This window comes from Leptonychotes weddellii, chromosome 4, assembly GCF_054177405.1.
Source record: "Leptonychotes weddellii isolate Sample4059 chromosome 4, ASM5417740v2, whole genome shotgun sequence".
Classification (NCBI taxonomy): Eukaryota; Metazoa; Chordata; class Mammalia; order Carnivora; family Phocidae; genus Leptonychotes; species Leptonychotes weddellii.
In genome coordinates this window covers 91,216,118-91,227,450 of record NC_138372.1, presented here as the reverse complement: position 1 = coordinate 91,227,450, position 11,333 = coordinate 91,216,118, and the positions used below count along the sequence as shown (strand labels likewise).

At 37.9% G+C, this 11,333-nt stretch overlaps 1 protein-coding gene across 6 annotated transcripts in view; it reads left to right on the top strand.

The window, feature by feature from the left end:
- The window catches only part of SPAG17 (sperm associated antigen 17), a 218,826-nt gene that overhangs the window by 78,941 nt on the left and 128,552 nt on the right, over positions 1–11,333 (top strand). For 5 of the 6 annotated variants that reach the window (XM_081815775.1, XM_081815772.1, XM_081815770.1 and 2 more), the window contains 4 exons: positions 1,894–2,121; positions 2,217–2,435; positions 8,592–8,653; positions 9,222–9,335. In XM_081815775.1, the coding sequence (XP_081671901.1) occupies positions 1,894–2,121; positions 2,217–2,435; positions 8,592–8,653; positions 9,222–9,335 (623 nt within the window). The remainder of the gene's footprint in view (positions 1–1,893; positions 2,122–2,216; positions 2,436–8,591; positions 8,654–9,221; positions 9,336–11,333) is intronic. The other variant, XM_081815773.1, reaches the window with a different exon arrangement.

The window sequence follows — 11,333 nt, the reverse complement described above, 5'->3', positions numbered from 1 at the left end:
CACACATATCCCGCTTACGTGTCCCCTCCAAAACCACACATATCCCGCTTACGTGTCCCCTCCAAAACCACACATATCCCGCTTACGTGTCCCCTCCAAAACCCTTGCTCCTCTTCCTCTCTCCTCTTCTCTCTATCAGCCCTTCATGCTTAACAGATCCAAAACCAAACTCTTGACTCCCTGAAATTTGTCCCTTCATAGTCCTCCTTATTTCAGTAAATGGCAACTGTTTTCTTCCCAAGCCTAGAGTCATCCCTGATTCCTCTTCGTTTCTTATGCCCCACAACCAATATCACCACATCCCTCACTGCCACGGCAGCCCAGGCCACTGTCACCTCTCACTTGGACTATTTCAATAGCTTTCCAATTGGTGAACAGGCTTTCTCTTTTTCACCTAGCCTTTTTTTCATGCAATAACCAGAACCATCCTTCCAAAATGTTAGTCACACCACGCACCCTCTTAACTCAGAATTCTCTAGTGGCCACCCATGTCACTCAAAGAATAATCTACACTGTTCTGCCACCCACTTTTGGAGCTCACCACCTGTCAAGGTCTCATCATTCCACTCCACTCATTCTACATTGGCCGTGCTGTGATTCCTTGAACCCGTTGGTCAACCCCTTGCCTCAGGATCTTTGCACTTGCTATTTCTCCTGCCTCCATCCCTTTTCTTCCAGATATTCACAGGACTTACTCTCCCGCTTCCTTCATATTTTTGCTTAATTGCTTAGAGAGTTTTTCTCTGACTACCTTATATAAAAAAAGAAGCCCCTCCCTAACCGCTATCACTTTTTACCCCCTCTCCTGGCTTTATCCTTCTTATCATCTCTGATATGGCATACACTTATCTGTTTGCCCTGTTTCCAGCCACCAGAATAGATACTCTAGAAGATCCGGAGTTCACTACTAACTTCACTGCTGTGGTCCCAGCTTTTACTATAATCCTTGACAACTAATATGTGCTCAAAAGATGTTTGCAAAATGAATGAATGAGCAAACTTTCCTTAATTCTGTAACTTTTACCTTTTCCCTGTCTCTCTTCTGAATTGCCTCATGTTTTTCCCAAAAGAGCCCTCCCTGTGTCCTCATTTCTATTGGAGAAAAAGTGGAGGTTACCACGGAATCATTGATCTGCCACAATCATTTTACTTTTCCTCATGGAATCCCATGATTATTTGCTAATACCTACCTCCCACCCCTCTGCCCTGAACTTCTAAAGTGCAAGAACCAAATCTTTTCTTTGAATTTCAGGGACCTATGACAAAGCCTAATACATAGAAAACAAAGACGAGTGAGCAAGCAAGGGAGGGAGGGAGTGGGCAAATGGATAAATAAATGCTGTGAGAAAATAAATGCACAAATGAATAGGGTCAATTGAAAGCTGATAATCTTTGAAGAGCAATTATGGAAAGTGCTACACCAGTTGAGGTGGGTGAAAAGAGGCCTTTTCTGAGCCCTAAGGAACAATAAAACCTACTGAATATAAAGTATATGTTAGACACAAGTGAGCAATTTTTTTTTACTTCAAATGAGAACAGTAGCAAAGGTGCTTTTGCTTAAAAATGATAAGTTTTAAACATATTTAACCAATATGGTACCCTGGAGAGTCCATGTGAATTAGTACTAATACACCTAATACTGATTAAGCCATGAAGCAATTTGTGAGCATTGTCTTGATAGATTATATCTTGACTGTGCAGCTTTCTTATTATTAGGTACTATCCATATTTGTTGCAAAATTGTGGAGCCCATGTTTAAAGTCAGGTCAACACCCAGCGTGACGTGACTCCCTTGTCATCGTGGTGGACAGACCCCCTGGCTGCCCCTCTGTCAGCCCTGTACCATGTGGTAATAAGAGCATTCCTAGCAGCATAGTCCCTGCTTTCTTACAGAAGTCTTGAGCTGGAATGAAGTAGAACGAGCCTTTAAAGTGTTTACTTTTGAGAGCCTGAAACTCTCTGAGGTTAATGAAGAAGGAAAGCTAATGCCTTCTGAGATGATGTATGGGACAGATTCTGAGATGTTCAACATACCATGGGACAACCCTGCCAGATTTGCCAAACAGATAAGGCAGCAATACATCATGAAAATGAATGTCCAAGAGGCCAAACCCCAAACAGGTACACTGCATGGAGGGAATCAAAGGAATTCTTACATTTTATGATTGTCCATTTTTCTAGCATTGTATCTAATGGATTCTCTTCAAACTGACTAGATACTGAAACCAAAGACAGAATTTTATTTGTGGATCGGAATTGGTCAACATCCGTGCAAGAGGATGAGATCTCTAAAGAACCTTCAGATGCTCGTCAGTCTGATTCTAATAATATGAAGCATTCTGACCCAAACAGTAAGGAACCCTTAGACCCTGATAATATACAGCTGTCAGAGCAGGAGACTAGTTTGAAGACTCAGATCCAGTCTGGGCCTTCAGGTGAGCAAACGTGTGTCTGTGTGTGTGTGTGTACTATTATAGGATGCATTAACCCCAAAAATGATTCAAAGAAACATTATCTAAATTTAAATGCCTCCCTATTTCAACTGAAGACTGTTTAATATCTAAGTTAAAGTTAAACTTTGCTACTGAGTGCTATTATTCAGTCCTTGTTATTTCAACCCTTGTTTTTAAAAATATCCTAAGGCCTGTTAGTCCACTCTTACCTTAGTAAATACAGTAAGGTGAACATAATTAAAACTTTCATTAGTATTTCATAGGGTTATTGTAATTATATGAAAAAAATATTAAAAATTACCTGCAATAAATAGTGAACTGCCCACTACAGAGCTTGGTACAAAATCAATGCTCAATGAAGAACAAGGATTCCCTTTCTCTCTTCTTTATAGCTCAGGTAATGACTCTTACTGTAGAATATACCATCATAAATATTGTTATATTAGGAGGTATAGAAGCATAGGAGACTGTTAGGCTAAATTTATTGAGCTATCTTATGCACAGCTATCAGATTAATTACCCCAAATCCAGCTGTTCGTTTCCTGCTTACAACCCTCAATGGCTCCCTACTAACAGAACCCAACACTTTGGCCTGCTATACATGCTTCTGCAGTCGTACCAAATTACTTTTCCAAAACCTTTCCGCTTTTTCCCTTTTGCTCACTCATGCCATGCTCTAGGCAAACAGAATTAAGCTCTATTTCCTCTACACAGCCTGCTGTTTTCAATCTCTGTGTCTTTCCTCCACAATACCCTCCACCCGGAGTTCTCTTTTTGATTACGATTAAGATTTCAGTGGCACTTCCATAAAGCTTTGTTAGATGTGTCCCTCTCGAAATGGCTCCCTTAGCATTCCCATGGTCATAATTAATCTGTGCTTCCTTTATGGCATTAGTTATCATTTCCTACTACTTATTATAATTATTCATATGGCTATATTAAGTTTCCATAGTACTATAGCTTTTTAGAGGTCACAGGTATGCTTATCTTAAAAATATTAATGGTATACTGGACCATAAAACACATCTCAGCAAATTTTCACAGGATCAAAACTACAGAGTATACTCTCAAAACCCAGTGAACTTATGGTGGCCATTAGTTATGAAAAATAATGAGAAGACACCCAAATTTTCAAAGAGAAAAAGTCACAATAGAAATTAGGAAAGATTTCAAGTTGAATGGTAATGAAAATACTGAATATCAAAATTTCTATAATGCAACTAAAGCAAGGGATACTCAGAGAGAAGCTCACAGCTTTAAATGAATACATTTTTAAAAGAAAGAAAAATTAATTAGCTAAACATCAACCTCAAGTTCTTAGATAAAGATGAACAAAATAAATCCAAATAAAGTGAAAGGAAGAAAAAAATAAGTAAATTATTGACATAGAAAATATAGATGTGTGGGCACCTGGGTGGCTCAGTTGGTTAAGCATCTGCCTTCGACTCAGGTCATGATCCCAGGGTCCTGGGATGGAGTCGCACATCGGGCTTCCTGCTCAGTGGGGAGCCTGCTTCTCTGCCCCTCCCTGGCTTGTTCTCTCTCTTTCTCTCTCTCTCTCGCACATGTGCTCTCTCAAATAAGTAAATAAAATCTAAAAAAAAAAAAAGAAAATATAGATGTAATAAGGAAGAACAAATACTACAAAAGTCTGGTTCTTTGAAAATACTTTTAAAATTTGATAATTTTTTTAAATAAAAGGCAGACCACAAAAAAAGGAAGCATGAATAACCATATTAGTAATAAAGCCATAGCAGGAATAAAAATCATCAGGAATAAAGAAATAGACTTTCCTCTGATTCTACAGAAATGTAAAAAATAGTAGGAGGATATGAACAACTTTATTCCACTAAATCTTAAAATAAAATGAGCAAATCACTAGAAAAGTATATCTTACCAACAATGACTCAAGAAGAAATAGAAACATGAATAGTGTTGTAATCATTTAAATAAATTAAATCAATAAAGATCCTCCTGAATAAGACATACCAAACCCAAATGATCTTATTTCAAGTGATACCAAAACTCAAAAAAAAGAAATAATTCTAATCTTTTTTTTTTTTTTAAAGATTTTATTTATTTATTTGACAGAGAGAGTGAGAGAGCACAAGCAGGGGGAACAGTTGAGGGAGAGGGAGAAGCAGGTTCCCCGCCAAGCAGGGAGCCCGATGCGGGGCTCGATCCCAGGACCCTGGGATCGTGACCTGAGCCGAAGGCAGACGCTTAACCATCTGAGCCACCCAGGCACCCCGAAATAATTCTAATCTTAAAAATTATTCCCAGAAATAAAAAATGGATATCCTCCCCTACTCATTTTACAAAGCTAGCATAAACCTTATAATAACACAGTCAAGCATAGTACAACAAAAGAAAATTATAAATCAAACTCATTCATTAACATAGATGCAAAAATCCTGAATAAAATATAAGTAAACTGATCTAGCAATATACAAAATGATAATAATACATAACAAACAAGTTGTTTTTATAACAGAAATAGAGGGAAAACATACATTATAAAAATCAATATAATTTATCAATTAACACTGAGAAAAATGATATCATCATCTCAATAGATGCAGAAAAAGTGCTTAAAACTCTATAGCAATTTATGAAAGAAATCTTAGCAAACTAGCAAGAGAAGGAAAATTCTCTACCTTATAAGGTTTATTCTTAAATTACTACAACAAACATTATATATCAAGATGAAAAGTTGAAAGATTTCCCTCAGCTCCAGGAAGCTATCTACTATAAACACTTGTATTCAATATTACATTGGAGATGCTAGCCAACTCAGTAAGGCAAGAAAAAGAGATAAAAGTGTAAGGTTTGAAAAGGAAGAAATAAAACTATTACTATTTGTAAATATTGTAAATGTAGAAATCCCAAAATAATCCACACAAAGACATCAGGATTAATATGATAGCTTAACAAGGAAGTCATGGTTATGAAAGGACACACATAAGATGTCTGCAGTGCTGGGTCTTTTCTTTCCCATTATCCATTAAACTACACATTTATAGTCTATGTACTTCTCTGCATGTGTTATAATTTATAATTTTTAAAAGCATTAAACAAGAGTAAGTGGTCTGTGGCACAAGAGAACAGTTATTAAGTCAGTATTGACTGAGTGGTCATCTTGCCATTTTCATTAATTTAGATGATGATAAAAGAGAAAGTCATCGATGGAGTAGAATTAGGGAAAATCTGCTTGCTTAGTAGAGCAGATAAGTGAGGGTGAGGGGGACAGAGAGAAGGAGATAACATTTTTTTTAGTATTGTTCTGCTATATTCCAAGCACTCTGCTAAGACATTTTATATGTATTAACTAGTATTTGATATAAACCTCAAGTCTGTGAGTAAGATGCTATTATCCTAATTCTAAAGATGAGGAGTTGAAGACTCAGAAGGGTTAAGCGACTTGTTCAACTACATACGAGTAGGAAGTCAGGATTCCAAAAGAGAGCTAACTCCAAACCAATGCTTCCTCCACTGTGTCTTGTGGCTTCCTCAGTCCCAGAAACTCCTTGTCTAGTGGTTTAGTCATACTCATCGTCTCTTCTTCATGCTGATACTTAACCTGATTTTGTTACCGAAAGGGTTGATTCCCTATTTCTCTAAGTCCCTTACCTATTAGCCAAGCTCACAAAAATAATTAAGCCAAATAAGTCAACCTGGGATGTTATGCTATTATGCATCCTGTGGGAATGTAAATATATGACAAAGAAGTCACTTTGTGTTCATGTGGATCCAGAATAAGCCAGGAGAGATATAAGGCCTGAGGTTTTTTTCTTTGTATTTTGTTTTTTTCTTTAGAGCAACTGGTGTATAGTTTTCCTCAGGCAACTTTTGCCACCTGGTGGTCAAACCATGTAAATTGGCATTCCAGATCCTGGTGGAAAATAGATGGTTTGAGCAACTCTAAATTGTCAGGGCTAAAAATGCTATAATGGATAGTATATCCTAGAGGCTGAGCAATCTTGAGAACTAAGCCCCCACAACCAATAAGGGATTCTATATGATGTATGTTGATCCACATCAAGGAACTCTTACAGTTGGACAGGGGAGGGTGGCTGAGCCTTGGTATTTCACTGTGGCTGTTAACGTCTAAGGGAATTTGTTGTTGTTGATCTTGCATTTTCCCCCTAACTCTGAATCATATTTCTAAAGCAGCCACTTGAAATCATTTTAAGCAAAGCAGAAATTGTCCATGTATTTCCTGCACAACCATCTTAGCATCAAATACATATAAAAACCTGTTCCTGGATGTGAAGGACTAAATATTTGTGCTTTTCTTACCAAACACTGGATTTCCATCTGAGACTGTTTTTGAACTTGACAGGGCCTATTGGATATTTATGAAAAACCTGAGAGTTGATAACCGTGAGGCTATAGGTTTAGATGTGCCCTTTATGCTTGTTGGGTGTTTTTTTAATAAAGTAACTGCTTTGCAGAGGGATCTTGTTATCTCTAAAGTAAAACAGATTAGGAAAGCTGTTTTTCAAAGGGATGAGAAAGCATCCATTTCCAGATGTGTCAAAAACTACTGAATCACACTGTCAAAGGATTATGCGGTTAAAGGCAGAATCAGAAAGAAAGAAAAAATGATTTTTACTGTACTCTTAAATGAAGAGTTCAGATTAGTTTTAGAGTGCTCTTTCCTTTGACAAAATAACTGATGCACAATTTTTTAGAACATATTTTCTAAACTGGAGACTTTTTCTGCTAGATCCTTAAACACAGGAGGGAATATCAAATCTCCCGGAAATCTGGCAGACCACAGAATAGAATAATTTTTATTCCACAGATTTCATATCAGTTGCTTCAAGGACACATGGGACATCATGGTCTATTTAGAGTTATAGTTGGCCTGAGTTTTCTCTTGAGTAGATATATTTATATAAATACTGAACTGAATTGATTTTTTTATAGTTTTCCTGTAAATCAAAATGGAACATTCTTGCTGTCACCTTCACCAGCCCAAGGCAAGATGAAACCAGTAGCGAAAATATAACTAGCTATGCTCCTAAAAGAAAGAGAAACATTGGCCTATCCTTGGTAGACGCAATTAACTACACCCTCTAGAAGTGCAGCTATGGTTCTCTTTGCCAAGAATGAAGTTGAATCTAATGCTTACCCTAAAACAAGCTTTTGTTTTGCGTTTCTTCCACAGTTCTGCTCTCTCTATAGCTTTACATACATTTCCAGTTTTATTATGTGATGTAGATTTTCCTCATTCAAGCAAAACAAAATGTACTGAATCTCTCCCACGTGCTGGGTGCTCAGGGTACAGTTATAGAAAACAGGATCAAGTTCTTATTCTCCAGGAATTCACATTGAGATGGAGAGGTAGACATAAACAAATAAATATCAGGCACTAGTAAATGCTATGATTCAAAATAAAACAGGGTAAAAGGCAGAAAGGCTCTTGAGGAGGTAACATTTGAGCAACGATGTGGATGAAGTGTTTGAACCAGGTGATTATCTAAAAGCAAAGCATGTAAGAAAGAAAAACAAGTGCAAAAACTTTAAGACACAGCAAGCAACCTGGTGAGTCTGGAGAGGAATGAGCAAAGGAGAGTGAAAGGGAAGTGTTTGGAGAGTGAAGGTGGAACCATTTTATATATGACTATGTAGGGATCAATTTGCTGTTGTTCTAAGGGTGATAAAAGGCCAAGTTGGCTCAGCTATTCAGTAACATCACAAATATGTTACCACAAGATTCATCACCCACTCCATTTCTGTGGTCAAACTTGGAATATGCTATATAGTTTAACCATTTCTATATGAGAGATTCAGAATCACAAGAGCTATAGTTTAATCAGTGAGTATTTGCAACTCATAAAGGTACATTTTTAGAAGTGAGGGAGATAGTCAGGGCAGAATATCTGATATGATTTAGGAATGCATCATATAGGAAGCTGAGTTCTTTTCAAAGGGTTTAGTATAACTTTTCTAGGTAGACACTGATTTAGAATTATTGACACAAACACCTTTTTGGAGGCATGAAACATGCCTTTCAGGAATTACCTTTTCAGCACAGAAACATAGATCATATGGGCAGCAAAAAGGCACAGCACTGACAAAGGCAAGAACAAAGCCCAAACACAACTGGATGTTGGTGTCTTTGATTTACAGAACAGACCACGAACAATGAGATCAAAGATGAAGGAGTCACAAAGGCTGAGCCTCTTGAAAAGGTAAGGAATTGTTTTGCTAAAAGTGTAAATACAAGTAAGATGATCTGAAAAAACTGTGACCCAGAGTGAGAAACACACACACACACACACAAAGGAGATGTTCAGCAGGAGAAGGAGGGGGATTGCTCAGACATACCCAGACTAGCTCCAACTGGAGAAAAAGGAGTTAATTTCACTAGCGGCTTAAGCAAAACTTCCAAGCTCCATGCTCCTCTCTAGACAGTGTGGCTTGGCAACCTCACAAACACCTGCTGACCATACAGCCATGTAGAACTAATGCTGTCTTGAAGTGAGTTCAGAAAACCTGCCTATAATTGCTAACAGGACTCAGAAGAGTATAACCTAACAATAAAAATATTTAGATTATGTTGCCCATAAAAAAAAAAAAAAACTCAAAGGCATACTCTTTCTGGCAGCAGTTCTCCTAAAATGTTGCCATATGGATTTATACATATGCAGATTTCCCCAATTAGATGGAGTGCATGCTGGTTAGTTGATGGAGTCCAAGAGGGCTCCATTTGGACTTGCACAAATTAAAGCTGAAATTGCACTCCTGTGATTTTTTTAGAAACCCAAGAAGATGACTGTGGAAGCCGAGTTAGAGGACATAAAGAAAACGCAACAACGCAGTCTAATGGACTGGAGTTTCACTGAACATTTTAAACCGAAAGTTCTGCTTCAGGTATTAATGAACCGTGAGTCTCTAGGAGACGGTTGGACAGGTTTGGGGAGTCATGGGGTGATTTAGAACAGTTCACTTCTAGGTCACTCTCTCAGATCTCATTCTGATCAATATTCCCATTTACTTCAGCTATAAAAGGAATTTATTCCCAAGTTGACAGCAACCTTATTTTTCCCATATTGCCTATCCTTTCTATTAAGTTTTCACTGCATTTAGAAGTATTTTTTTTTCTAAGATTGATTTATTTATTTGAAAGAGAACAGGGGGAGGGGCAGAGGAAGAGGGAGAGAGAGAATCTCAAGCAGACTCCCCACTGAGCATGGAGCCTGAGGACCCTGAGATCATGACCTGAGCCAAAACCGAGAGTTGGATGCCCAACTGACTGAGGCACCCAGGCGCCAAAGTATTGACCTGATACAGTTAACAGGTCAATGGAACCTGCAATAGCTAGCATTTATTGAGCACTTAACTATACGCTAGCAATGGCTTGTGTTATCTGCTCATTTAATCCTTGCAACAATCCTATAAAATAGAAACTATGTAAATCGTAGGAAACTGAGACAACTTGACCAGCAGTAACTTTTGCCCAAGGTCACATGGCTGGTGAGTGAGAGAAGCAGGATATGAACCCAAGAAATCTGGCCCCAGAACTTGTGCTCTTAACCACTATGAAAAAAAACAAGGAATCGTACATTTTCTGTTTACATGTTTTATGCAAAAACCCATACTAATTTTTGTTTTATCTTTTTTAGTTTTAATCTTACCAATATCAAAGTTTTACATCCACATATTGTTAAAGCCAAAAAGTTCTATATAGAGTCTTACAAAAAATAGCAGCTCTCTCCTACCCCTATGCTTAAATTCCAGAGGTAAAAACCTTCAAGGTATTTATTTACCTAATTACTTATTTACCTATTTACCTATTTCTGGTGTTACTTAACTCAGTAAGTTTAGTTTTAGTTTTGGTTGGGCATCATCATCAATTGATTCCCTCTTGAGAAAACAGCTCTGCCAACCCCCATGCAACACACACACACACACACGCAAACAAGTACACACTCACTCATACATCCCAACACTTCATCCACATCGTTGCTCAAATGTTACCTCCTCAAGAGCCTTTCTGCCTTTTACCCTGTTTTATTTTGAATCATAGCATTTACTAGTGCCTGATATTTATTTGTTTATGTCTACCTCTCCATCTCAATGTGAATTCCTGGAGAATAAGAACTTGATCCTGTTTTCTATAACTGTACCCTGAGCACCCAGCACGTGGGAGAGATTCAGTACATTTTGTACTGAATATATATATTTCATTTGAATAAATGTTATTTATTCATAGCTGAACCATGTAAATACCCTATGATTACATTTCCCTTTTTGATACTAATTTTTGTTTTCCCCAGAGTTTGTTTTCCCATTTTCTTCATTTGTGTAGTTTACTACGCATTTGTCATTACTCACCCCCACGCTCTCTACCAAAGAGTAAAATCTCCTCTCAATACATTCAAACCTAACGGGCATTCTATCAGTTTTACTATCTAAGCCACCTCTCTCCCATATGTTCTGAACTCCCACTAGCCCTCCAGACCTGCTTCGCGGCTGTGGACCTGGCAGTTTTCTTTATTGTCATCCTGGCCACAGCTTTGGCCTCTCTTTCCAGCCAGATACTCAGGTTTCTGAACCCCGTGTCATCTTCTTTCTCGGGTTACTCTCCTTTTGTAGGGGACTATCTCTTCTAGTTGCTTCCTGAATTAAAATAGATGGCAGGACTCTGGAAAACAGTATGGAGGTTCCTCAAAAAGTTGAAAATAGAGCTACCGTACGACCCAGGAATTGCACTACTGGGTATTCACCCCAAAGATACAAATGTAGGAATCCAAAGGGGTATGTGCACCCCAATGTTTATAGCAGCAATGTCCACAATAGCCAAACTATGGAAAGAGCCAAGATGTCCATTGACAGATGAATGGATAAAGAAGATGTGGTATATATATA